At 49.7% G+C, this 12,921-nt stretch overlaps 1 protein-coding gene across 11 annotated transcripts in view; it reads left to right on the plus strand.

Annotated features, from left to right (window-relative positions):
• The window catches only part of IRF2 (interferon regulatory factor 2), a 102,762-nt gene that overhangs the window by 59,414 nt on the left and 30,427 nt on the right, over positions 1–12,921 (plus strand). For all 11 annotated transcript variants that reach the window (XM_049632580.1, XM_049632578.1, XM_049632581.1 and 8 more), the window contains one exon: positions 5,140–5,257. In XM_049632580.1, coding sequence (XP_049488537.1) covers positions 5,140–5,257 — 118 coding nt within the window. The remainder of the gene's footprint in view (positions 1–5,139; positions 5,258–12,921) is intronic.

Raw genomic sequence — 12,921 nt, forward strand, 5'->3', positions numbered from 1 at the left:
AGGCTCCAGGCTCTGAGCCATCAGCCCAGAGCCCGACGCGGGGCTCGAACTCACGGACCGCGAGATCGTGACCTGAGCTGAAGTCGGACGCTTAACCGACTGAGCCACCCAGGCGCCCCTCTTTCTTTATTTTTTTAAATTTATTTACTTATTTTTGTGAGAGAGACAGAGAGAGCGAGTGGGGGAGGGCAGCAAGAGGGAGAGAGAGAATCCCAAGCAGGCTCCTTGCTGTCAGCACGGAGCCCGATGTTGGGCTCGAACTCACAAACCGTTGTTAGATCCTGACCTGAGCCCAGACCGAGAGTCGGATGCTTAACCAAGTGAGCCACCCAGGCACCCCTAGCACAACTTTCTAACCGAGCTGTTGGCTCTAACGGTGACTTGAGCTGGATTAAAAACAACATGCTCCCTTGTCGCTGTCCAAAGACCACCTGGCAGGCTGATACTGGAGCGATCCCTTCCTTGGTCGGAAGAGGTCTTCAGTTTTTAAACCTTAATCAGGTGAAAACACAGGCTGACAACCCACTGGAACAGGTAATGAGAGCTGCCCTGGATGGAGCAGGGGAGAGGGCTTGCCCCAGGTGCCTCCTTCCACTCTTGATAGCTCTCGAGGGTACCGCTCAGAGCACAGTGCCAAGGCTGGGGGGTTGAATAACCTCTTTGGATGGTGTTGTGCAACAAGGCGTGGTTGAACTCCTGGGGTAAGATCAGAGCATGATGGAGTTGATATTTGGGAGTAGGAAGGAACGGAGGAGAGGAGACCACACTGGGCAAGTGTAGATGAGGTGGTGGCAATTGGAACGGAGAGGAGGAGAGTTTGGACGGGAGGTAGAGGGTGAAGACTGGAGTGGATCAAAGAAGAGATCCTGAGTCCAGACCCTGAGTCCAGTCCTGTCTGTCTTCCCTTATTAAGACAGAAGGGAATGTTGGGAGTGGAGCATGTTTTGTGGAGAAGAGGGTGAGTTTAACTTGGGACCTGTTGAATTTGAGATGACAGAGACCCCTCTGCAGCCAGTGTCAGGTAGAAAAGTCGGATCTAGCAGGCCCCAGAGCTCAGGTAAGCGCGGGAGCACAGGAGTGTGGTCATGTACTCGAGAACGACACTGGAGGCCTTGACAACAGATGTCTTCTCCAAGGAGGAGCTGTATGAGATGAAAGCAGAAACCCAAGGACAAGACGAAGAGAAAAGGGAGCCAAGGAGAGAAGTCAAAGGGAGGTTGCAGTGAGAGTAGGAAGAGAATGAAATTCTAGGGAAGTTCTAGTTCTAGGGAAGGAAGGAAGGTGTCGTAGGACTGCGCGGGAGGCGTCAACCTGTTTATTAGAGTTCCTGCTCTTAGCGGCTTCATGGTGTGGAGTGTGGAGTCCCCTGGGCATTTATGGAACGCAGCCATCAACCTGAAATTTTAGTTAGTAGAGAGACCCAGAGATGTCCTTCAATGTGGCGTCAAGGAGACAGGCTTTGTACAGATGAATTAGGGCATTTCTGGCAGTAGGGGGCTGGATTGCCCATGGAAATGGTCATACGGCCATTGTATTTGGCCTCGAGGAGAGGGACGTCTGGACAAGGGGCTGTGGCACAGGAATGAGATGGAACTGGCTTGGAGCCGAGGGCTGAGTGCCCCTTGCTGGCCTCTGACTCGGTCTATCCCCAAACCCCTCCAGCAAGTACAGCTTTCGAGACCAACCAAAGATGTGTTACTTTAGAGGTCTAAAGAGGACGGCCCCTGCCCTTGCACTCTCTCTTGTGCCAGTTTGCTTTTGCCTAAAATCCCTTTCAACTGCAGACCAAACTTTAGATTCTATACTGAGAAGAGAGGTTCTTGGGCGTAAATATTTGGCAGAGTTAATGCACCATGGAGGGGTCTGAACCTAAGCATAATCTTTGATTTTCTCTGGGGCAGGTTGGAAACCAAAACTAGCTGATTCACAGGACAGCCTATCTCTAAACTAAGAAAGGGAACTGAAAGAGGAGGCTGGCTCAGGATTAATCTGGCCCTGAGATAGTACAGCAAGGCAGGGGACAGGGCAGGCCTGGGGCACCATATGGGACCAGGAGATGCTGGACAAAGACCTCTATGCGCGTGTTCCATAGAGAACTGTGCACCCCCTTGCTTAGTTTGACTTCTTTGCTTTTTAAAAAAAAATTTGTTAATGTTTGTTTATTTTTGAGAGAGAGCGAGAGAGCGTGAGCCGGGGACAGGCAGAGAGAGAGAGAGGGAGACACAGAATCTGAAGCAGGTTCCGGGCTCTGAGCTGTCAGCAGGATGCAGGGCTCGAACTCACAGACCATGAGATCATGACATCACTGAGCTGAAGTCAGAGGCTTAACTGAGTGAGCCACCCAGGTGCCTCCCCCGCCTTTTTTTAAAGTATATAGTTTAGGTTTGACTAAGTACAGTGAAGACCCTTTTGTTTTGCACCCTGCGTGGAGATCTTTCGGACAGGCGCTGGCTACATCTCGCTCTACAGTGTACTCTTACTGTCCTTCCAGAGTGATGATACCAGCGACATGGTTTGCGCTGCAGATTTCAAAAGCAACAGGGCATTTCTGAAGTAGGCCGTTCGAAATAGTCTGACTCATCTCCGTTGGAAGAGCGTGCTGTTTGTTGCGTTAGAGACGTAGCGCGGGACACAGGGTAGGGATGGGGTGGGAAGTAACACGGTGTGGAAACTACTTCTGTCTGAATCTCTGTGGGGATTAGCGCAGCGTTGATTAAGACAGAAAGCTCCTGGAATAGGATCATGTTGCGTGACCAAAGACGGAGTTCGGTTCTTGTATCTCCTTAGGCTAAAAGTAGTGTGATCTTGGAAAATTAATTTAGTCTCTGAGTCATAGTTTTCTCAAGTGTAAAGTTGATAGAAGTATCACTTGCCACTAATTAAACTGTAGATCATGCGAAGCACTTGAGAGGCCTTCAGCTGAGATCAGAATAATTTAGGTCTTTAAATCTATGCACGTCTGGCTGCCTCGTTACTTTTATAAGCAACCTAGAAGCAGAGTGAGTAAAAAATAACTTGACAACCTAAGAGAGCCATAAAGATTAGCAGTTCCTTTCCTAATTCCTTAAGATGTTCTGCACATAGTTCCTTTTGGGCCATTGCGGAAGAATGGATAGAGGGGCGTGGCCAGGGAGGGAGATGTGGAAAAGGGGCCGCTGAGAAAGCAGCGAGAGAGGCAGGTGGCGTCAGAAGGTGGGGAATTAACACCAGACGGTCACATTGTCAGGAGGGATAGTGCGTTCCCCCCCTGTTGGATGTCGGAGTGTGGGGTTGAGGGACGGGACTTAAGGACAGGTCATTGCATTCGCGAGCAGTTGTATTGGTGATCTTGAATAATAGAAAGCATTTATTTGATGCTAAGTGCTAGGGGCATATTTGTCTCATTTAATCTTCACATCATCCCTGGGACATGGGTCCCTTATCGTCCTCAGCTTACAGCTGTCTACAGTGCCCTAGAAGAGGCTTGAAGAGGGTTAAATGAGGTCCTGCATCCAGTACAAGGTGGGAGGAACCAGGCTTTGAGCCCAGGTCCGTGTGACCGCAAAGCCTGACAGACAACACGCGTGTCCTCCCGGCCCCACAGGAGCCGGGAGCTTGAGCCCGAGGCTGGGGTGGCGGCCCTACCCCAGGCTCTAACAAGGGTACGGGTGAGGAGGCTACGGTGGGAAAGGCAGACACCTGTTCAGGAGTTTGGCAGTAAAGGAAGAGAAACGGTGGAGACTCGTGTCACAGGCAAGCGAGTGCTCCCCAGAACGGGCAGAGTTCCTATTTGGACTTGTACAAAGGGGGAGATGCAAGGCGCTGCAGGAGAAAGGGAGAAAGGGGTAAGACTGTGCCGGGGGGGACTATCCTGGGCCCTTCTCCTGTTTGCCCTTTGGGGCCTCTTGTCGGCCGTGCAGTGTGGAAGTTTATTAGGACTGAGCTACGGGGTGAGGTGGTGCCTTCGAGGTTAGAGTGAGTTACCATGGTGAGAGTCTGCCAGGTGGGGTCATGAAGGAAGAGGTTAATTTCTTCCTCCTTCCCTAAGACTTTTGGGAAGGGGGTGTTCATCCCTGATTCCAGGTAGCATGTAAACAAATGGGTAAGACTAGTTGGCATGCCTTGGAGGTGCCACCACTCTGGATTTTTCAAAGCACAGGCATGTCTATCTCCGATGACCTTCTGCTCCCGTCTTGTGTTCTTTCTGCCCCCACTCTTCATTCTGGTTTCCCAAAGGGGTTGTCCTGTGTGGCTTTTTTTTTTGTCTGGCTCAATTGATCATAGATGCAAATGCAACCTGACCTTGAGGAAAAGCTGTCTCATCAAAATGCTGAAAGTCCATAGGTACCTCAGCACTGGCTCCCCCAAAGTTGGTTGGCTTTCTCAGAGGTCGGAGGGCTCCGGTGGGCTTGAATAAAGCAGAATGGAGAGCTACACTAAGGAAAAGGAATTTGTTGCATTGTTTCAATAGCATGAACAAGTAGCCTCTCGGGCGGCCCGGGACGTTCACGCACTCGAAAGGCATTTACGTGTAAGCCCTGGGCGTGGGGTTGCCCCACTGGACTCCCGTGGTGGGGAGGAAGCCTTCCACTTGGTCTGGCCCGTGTTGTCCGCCACCGGCCCAGAGCAGGGTGCTCAGGTGACCAGGGCCCAGGGCAAACCTTACCTGAGGAGAAGTCGTTCACAAAGTCCCCTGGGTTCCTGTTCTTGGCGCAATGGTTGAGGCGGACCTTCTCCTCAGAAATAATTGTGGAAGACGTGGCATGATTCCTCCCCTTAGAAAGCCAGGAGTTGGCCCTCTTGAGCACCCCGTCTCTCAGAGAAGGAAGATCTGGCAGCTAGGCACATGGTACCCAGACAGTTACGCAGCCCTGCTCAACCCCCAAACCGTCCTCTACAGGTGTAAGCATTTCATAAACGCAAACCAGCTTGCTGGGACCCTTTCCTAGAAGGAAAAGAAGAGAGGGCCGTACATGGTAGGTCTAGTCTATGCAGAAACATGCTTCTTTAGCTTCAGGCTGATTTAAATTAGCAGGGAACGCATTCAGGAGACGAACATGACCCTAGCGTTAAAGAAAGTAGACAGAGGGTAGAGTTGAAGCTAAGAAAAAGGAGGGAAAAGGAAGTGTTCTCAATTCTTTTTTCTTTTCTTCTTCCTAGCAAGAACCAGTTGAGTCATCTTTGGGGCTTAGTAATGGAGTAAGTGATCTTTCTCCTGAGTATGCCGTCCTGACTTCAGCTATAAAAAATGAAGTGGATAGTACGGTGAACATCATAGGTAAACTGTTTTGACATCTCATTTTTCATACACACAAGCAGCCCCCCGGGGTCTGAAGTTTGTAAAACGTGATTTGAAATAACATAGTCAGGGGGAGGAGGTCTTGGAACCATCTGAAAACGCAAAGTTCCAGCCCCTAGATTTCAGGGCTGAAAAAGAAAGACCTCTAAGGTCAGATAAAGGAGCTTGCGATGGGTCAGCCTCAAGAGTGACTTCCCCGGAGAGTCCGGTAGGTGAAATGGGTTTTTTTTTTTTTCTCCCAGTGGCTCACGATCAGCAGTTCTCCGTCTTTCAGTAAGCGGTCACGTGGGCAAAAGTGTTATTCATTTAACTTGGGACCCAGGAGAGGGAAGACTGTCCTCGTGGGTCCTCTCTGCCCCTGCTCCCTGGCATACCTCCCATACAAGTGGCGCTCGTTCTTACAAATGAAGGAACTGAGGCACAGAGACCTGTTGCCAGAGGGCACACTTTGATTCCACAAAGATTCTTGAGCGCCTTCTGTATACCAGACTCCGAGCTAGAAATAGGTTGGGGGGCAGGACAGTCTCTGTGGAAGGACGGTCAGTCACCACATAGCGCCACAGATATCTACGGCGCTGGCATTTGAGAAGAATGCTGCAAAGAAAAGAACAAGAGGGAATATCCGGGGCCGGATTTAGATTGGGGGCTTCGTGAAGGGGTGACATTTCCTCTGCAGTGGGTGGGTGAGGAGGGGCCACGTGGGGCGGGCCCCAGAACTGTGGGACACGGACCTCAGTGTAGGAACCTACTGGGAGTACTAGGAGGAAATCCAGAGGGGCCGAAGCCCCCCCCCCATCAGAGGGGGACACAGGGTAGGCTCCTGGGGGCCTGTGCAGGCCATGGGAAGGACTTTGGATCTTATTCCCAAACTGCCAGAGGGTATGTTTCAAAAAATACATATTTTTAAATTTTTATTATTTTATTTAATTAAAAAAAAATTTTTAATGTTTATTTATTTTTGAGAGAGAGACAAAGTGCGAGTGGGGGAGGGGCAGAGAGAGAAGGAGACACAGAATCTGAAGCAGGCTCCAGGCTCCGAGCTGTCAGCACAGAGCCCGATGCAGGGCTCGAACCTGCGAACTGTGAGATCATGACCTGAACTGAAACCAAGAGTCGGACGCCTAACCGATTGAGCCACCCAGGCACCCCAAATATATATATATATATTTTTATATTGAAGTATAACAGACAGTAGAGTGCACAACCGTTTTACATACACCTGCAATGTAAACACCACCCCTTGGAGGGTTTTCGGCAGGAGGGTGACCAGTGTGAATTTCATCTCAACCAAGTCCCACTGGGCCACTGCACTGAGTGGACAGTGGGGGTTCTGTGCGGGAGTGGAGGCCCGTGACCTTGTCTTCCAGCTCCAGCCCCAGAATCCACAACCCGGCCTTGCCCTCAGGCGCCTTTGCGTCCCTTAAACCCTTCCCCATTTTGTAGCCTGTCAGGGCTTCTGATGCCGGTAAGAACCAGTGAGATCACGCAGAACCATGAGAGCAAACCTCCTGTCCAGGTACCTTGGTTCCTGGATCCTTAGCCGAGTACTGATGGGAGGCTACAGATGGGTGCTGTAAATGTCACTCGCCCCTCCTTCCCCCTGGGTTCTGGCGACTGGGAAGTAGGATGATGTATGCAGGGACTCCCCTGAACGCTGCGGGCTTTGGCAGAGTGCGGTGTGAAGGAAGGACGGGAGCATATGTTGCGAGCTCGCTGTATCAGGGCAGATAATGGCCCTGCCTGCCAGGCTTCCCTTCCTCGGCAGGCAGGCGGTCTCTGGAAAGCCTTCCCCATTGAGCCCTTTAAAAAGAAACAGCAACAACAAGCTAATTTGCCAAGACTCCAGGCACTTTTTCTTAAGATTCAGCTATTTCCAGGGAGCTGGTGGGTTTTGCGCTACCCTTCACTTATGCGGTGAATTCAGCCTCAGATAAAATGACAAACAAAAGCCAGAGTGGTATCAGAGGGTTTTTTTCTGGCCTTTTTTTCCCCCCCTTAAACATTTGGTTGAGTCTTTGGCATGTAAATTCTCTGTCAGGTTGATTGTTCTTTGCCCTTTCGGTAGGATTAGTGCTCTAGGGGCTGGTGCTAATTTAATGAGTCATTACTTCCTTCTTCCGGGCAAAGACTGGATGCCCGGTTTGGTGTAGAACTTGATTACACGAGTCTCTTCCTTGGCCTAATAATAAAATAATAATGGACGCAGTAAAAGGAGTTTGAATATCTTGAATCCGTTGGTGGCCCTCACAACGCTGTATAATAATATACCAAGTGGATCCATACAAGCATTTTAAAGGAATGGGTGATTGGTGATCCTTGTTAACAGCAGCTCTATCTCCAGTTTTAAACCCTTCACAGATTTTTTTTTTTGGTCTCCACTCCCACGTATCATTAATTAGCCATTCCCAGCCTGTGTGACTTGTGGACGGAGGTGAGAGACACAGGGATTCTGATTCCGAGGCCACTGTGGAATTTGAGAGATTCGGTTTCTCTTAACCTTTTAAAAACGCTTTATTGAAAACTGACACCGTTTCTCGCGTTCAGTTCATTTGTTTCTAAACCCGGGGTTCGTTCCAGTTTTGTATTTAGGCACCAAGAGGAAAACTTCCAGATGTTTTCATTCTACTTTTATGAGCATTATGTTGATAGGGTTAAAATTGGGAACTGAAATGAGTACTTGATATGAGAGCAATTTTTCACACTGTCCGTAAGCTCTTAGGTAGGGAAATAGATTGAAAATCAATACGTCAAGTCAGTGGAGGCCAACTACCCAGTACATTTTCATTCCAGACAGGGTAGAGGTTATTGTAAGTGAATCCAGTTCAGTGTGGAGAAGGAGAAAAGGGGAACGGACCGTGGCCCGGACACAGGGACTCTTGCTTGATTGCTGTTCTGTTTGACTTTTATTGTTGCCAGAGACGATAACGGTTAGTCACACGCAGGCTTACAGGCACACGCACCCTTGTGGCCATCGGCGGGCTGGGTCCTGGGCTTGCCTTCTTGTCCATAACTGCTGAACGCACTTTCAGGTGTGCCTAGTGGTGCACAGCAAAAAGGAGCACAGTGTCTCAATACTTAAGATTTGTCTTTTTACTTATTTATTTTTTTTGAGGGAAAGGGAGCAATTGGGGGGCGGGGGGCGGGGTGGAGACACACACACACACACACACACACACAGAATCCGAAGCAGGCTCCACGCCAACAGGCTGACGGCAGGGAGCCCGATGTGGGGCTCGGGCTCACAAACTGTGAGATCATGATCTGAGCTGAAGTCAGACGCTCAACCGACTGAGCCACCCAGGCGCCCCGGGATTTGTCTTTTAATGTTCCATCTCTCCTGTCTGATTAAACACACAGGTTAGCGTATAAGATAGCCCAAAGACCCATCCCTGCTTTCCTTTTAAGGAGTGGGGGGGGAACACTCCTTTATTTTTATTTTTACTTTTCTTTAGCATTGAATTCTGTCTTGTGGGGGAGGAGGGGGGGGAGGACTTCTGTTTTTAGGAAGCGGAAGACGCCAGCAACATGTTGAATTGTTCTGACAATACCCCCTGGCATCTTGCCCAGGTTAGCAGCGCTTTTGCTGAGCCGTATTGAAATCAAATCATCTCCGGGCCAGTGTAAAAAGTTTGCAGGTGCGGACATTCTGTCTGACTTGCCCAGGCAGTGCTTTACAACCCCATTGTGTTTCTTGATAAAAGGTAACCCCACCCTTCAATAAAGCAAAGATTGCTGTGTAACAGAGGAGGCTATTCATTGCTCCAAAGTAAATCGAGCAACCCTTAGTCACGAATAACAATTAGGAAACAATGTAATTTGAATTTTGTCTGGATTTTGTCTGCCCAAATGCACCTTATGGGATGTATGTACTTCTTTTGGTAATTGCTTCCAAATTTGACTGGCTTTGGAAGCAAAGCTTGGTAGCTCTTTCAGACAAGCTTAGGAGCTCAGGTATCGCCAAGAAGGACCTGCGTTGGAAGAGAACAGATTCGCGACGTGGGTCCCCACGAGGACCTCATGGTTATGACTCAAGGTTGGCAGCCTCTGGCACCAGAATTCCTAATGCTTTGAGGTCGACCAAAGGTGGTGCTAGGCGGTAGAATTATGTCTTCATCTTTTCCCAGCTCCTTTGCTCACCCTTCTTTTGTTTGCTGTTTTTCCTGGTGCTTACGATGAAAAACAAAAAAACTTCATCAACAAGATAAATAATAGCTTGAGGTGGCTCTTTATTTTTTTTCATATTTTTTAAAGTTTATTTATTCATATATATATATATATATATAGAGAGAGAGAGAGAGAGAGAGAGGGAGTGTGCAAGAGGGGAAGGGGCAGAGAGAGGGAGAGACAGAATCCCAAGCAGGTTCTGAGCAGTCAGTGTAAAGCCGGACGCAGGGCTCGAATTCACTAACTGTGAGATCATGACCTGAACTGAGATCACACGTTGGACGCTTAACCAACTGAGCCTCTCAGGGGTCCCTTGAGGTGGACCTTTAGGTGGAAGGCATTCCCTGGCAAGGGAGAGGGAGTGAAGGTCTTCCGTGCTCCTTCTCGGGGTGGGGTGGGGGGGCTGCGCCTCCTGCCTGTTTCTGGGAGGGCTGAGCTGTTCACCCCCTCACGCGACAAGGCACCCGGTTCTGTTAGGACTAGAAAACGCAGAGCAACATGAACCCCCACGTGAGACGTGAACCCAGACCCAGAACCCATAGTGCACCTTATTTTTCTCCGGTGGACCCGGCCTGGAAAAGCCTGGTCACAGAGATGGGCCCGTGCGGGACGCTCTCCGTCACCATGAGCGTGCAGAGTTCCGGCAGTAGTCTGAGCTATGTCTTTTCAACCTTAAGAAGTTTTTTTTTTGTTTTTGTTTTTGTTTTTTTACGTTTTTATTTATTTTTGAGACAGAGAGAGGCAGAGCATGAACGGGGGAGGGGCTGAGAGAGAGGGAGACACAGAATCGGAAGCAGGTTCCAGGCTCCGAGCCGTCAGCCCAGAGCCCGACGCGGGGCTCGAACTCACGGACCGCGAGATTGTGACCTGAGCTGAAGTCGGCCGCTTAACCGACTGAGCCACCCAGGCGCCCCCAACCTTAAGAAGTTTTGATTTGCCCAAGAAACCTGGCATCCTTTCATGAGGCTAAAGGTTTCTCACCTTCCCCTCTGCCTTGCCACTCCCACCTCATTTATAATTAACCATCAGCTCCTCGGGTTTCTCAAATCCGGCCCCTTCTTTCTATTTCTGACACCAGTCCCAGTCACCTTTGCTGTCGCAGCGCTCTGTTTCCATTCCGCCCCCGCCCCATTCATTCTCCACACAGGGTGACTTTTTAAAAAAAACAATGCCAGTCTCACCATGTCACCATTGTCCCCAAGATGAAGATCTGAGTCTCTCTTGTCTCCACAGAGTCCTGGTGACCTGGTCCTTGCCCACCCCTTTTATTTGTATATATACTTTTTTTTTTTTTTAATTTTTTTTTTTCAACGTTTTTTATTTATTTTTGGGACAGAGAGAGACATAGCATGAACGGGGGAGGGTCAGAGAGAGAGGGAGACACAGAATCGGAAACAGGCTCCAGGCTCCGAGCCATCAGCCCAGAGCCTGACGCGGGGCTCGAACTCACGGACCGCGAGATCGTGACCTGGCTGAAGTCGGACGCTTAACCGACTGCGCCACCCAGGCGCCCCTATTTGTATATATACTTTGAATGTTTATTTTTGAGAGACATAGAGACAGAGTGTGAGCGGGGGAGGGGCAGAGAGGGAGGGAGGCACAGAATCCGAAACGGGCTCCAGGCTCCCAGCTGTCAGCACAGAGCCCGCCGCGGGGCTCGAACCCACGAACCGCAAGATCATGACCTGAGCCGAGTTTGGAGGCTTAACGGACAGAGCCACCCAGGCGCCCCATGTATTTGGTTTTGAACTTGAATGATTCAGCATGTTGTGACTTCCACGTGCCTGTCCAGCGTGCAAGCGAGGTGGCTCTGGCTTTGTCACTGTGGCACGGCCCTTAGGGCTCTGTCAGCGCAGCACAGAAAGAAACGGATGTTTGGCAGTTCCGCTGGGAAGCGTAAGCTGCTACCCCGGCACGTCTCACCCACATTTCTGCTCCCAGACTGTTGACCCTCGTGATGTATTGATCAACTCTCCTGAGATTGTATTGGGGCAGAGTATTTGCTCCCCTTGATGGTAACGTGTGGTGCTGTTATCTCGGCCCCGTCACCCTCGTGCTTCACCCTGGCCTACATCAACCGGTTGAGGTGGGTGCAGGCTGCAGGGGGTCTGTCTGGCCTGTGCGAGGACAGAACTCCATTCTCTAAAATTATTAACCCTGTAGTGACGGTCTTTCCCACCATTGCTCTTGGACATCTGTCCCAGATCATGCCTGCATTTTATTCATATGCACACACACACACACACACACACACACACCCCAGATTAGAAAGACTTGGGTTTTAGACCTCCTTCTGCAGGTTTTTTATTTTATTTATTTATTTGCCACATGACCTTGGGCAAACTCCCTAACCTCTCTGAGACTCCATGTCCTCACATATAAGGTAGAAATAATAATACTGATCCTGCCTACCTCACGGGGTTGTTGAGAGCACAAAATGAGCCTAGTGGAAAAGTCACTGTGTAGTTAGAAGGTGGTAAAATAATATTGTGATTAAGTAAGATCCGAGTAAGAAAAGTAGCCTCCAGTCTGTGCCTCATCGTCGCAGCTAATATTAACAGTTCCAGTTCTCAGACTTTCAGACAGGACCAAGAAGAAATTTCTCTCCATAATACCACGCCGATGGCCTGATTTTCTGTGCCCTCTGATACGCTTTAACGTTTCATTTACTTATTTTGAGGGAGACAGAGACAGCGGGAGTGAGGGAGGGGCAGAGAGAGAGGGGGAGAGAGAGAGAGAGAGAATCCCAGGTCGTCTCCATACTGTCAGCGCAGAGTCTGATGCTTAACTGACTGGGCCACCCAGGTGCCCCCCTCCCCTCATTGGCTTTATTCTCGACCCTGCAGCTACCTAGGTGACCTTGCCGGTTATTTGTCTGGCCTCTCTGGGTCTCAGCTTTCTTTAGTTATAAAGTGGTAGGACCAAGCCTCCCCGCCTTCAGAGGCCCTTGTTTTCATTTCTAATAGTCTCTGCTATTAAGAGCTTTCTGTGACGCATGGGGGCAACTGTGTTCTCAGGTGGAGCCCTCCACTAAGTCAACAATTGTTAATAAAGTTGGGATGACCCTTTAAGGAACCACACTGGCTCATCAGTAACCAGCCACGAATAATATTGTTGTAATTCTTAGCAACTAGGTCCAGATAACATTACATTCCTGTGGGGGGCTCTTTCCCCGATGTGCTGGAGAAGGTTGGTGGATTTCAAGCCCCTCCAACCATTGGAGAGTTTCCTTGGCACCCAATATAGAGCTGTTGAAAAGCAATCCCACTGCTGGTTATGAGCCCAGAGTCTCATTAAGGTGAGATGCGTAAGTTTTTATCCTCAGATGGGCTTATTAGGAAGCCAGAGGCGCCCGGTCAGAATTTCCTGAGCTGTCTTAGCTGGGGAGACCATATCGGGGAGTACTTGAGTTGAGCCTTGGGGTCAGGGAAAGTGGAATCTGATTGCTGGTTTTGCCACTTACTGGCTGTCTGGCCTCA

Source organism: Panthera uncia, chromosome B1, assembly GCF_023721935.1.
Source record: "Panthera uncia isolate 11264 chromosome B1, Puncia_PCG_1.0, whole genome shotgun sequence".
NCBI classification, from domain to species: domain Eukaryota; kingdom Metazoa; phylum Chordata; class Mammalia; order Carnivora; family Felidae; genus Panthera; species Panthera uncia.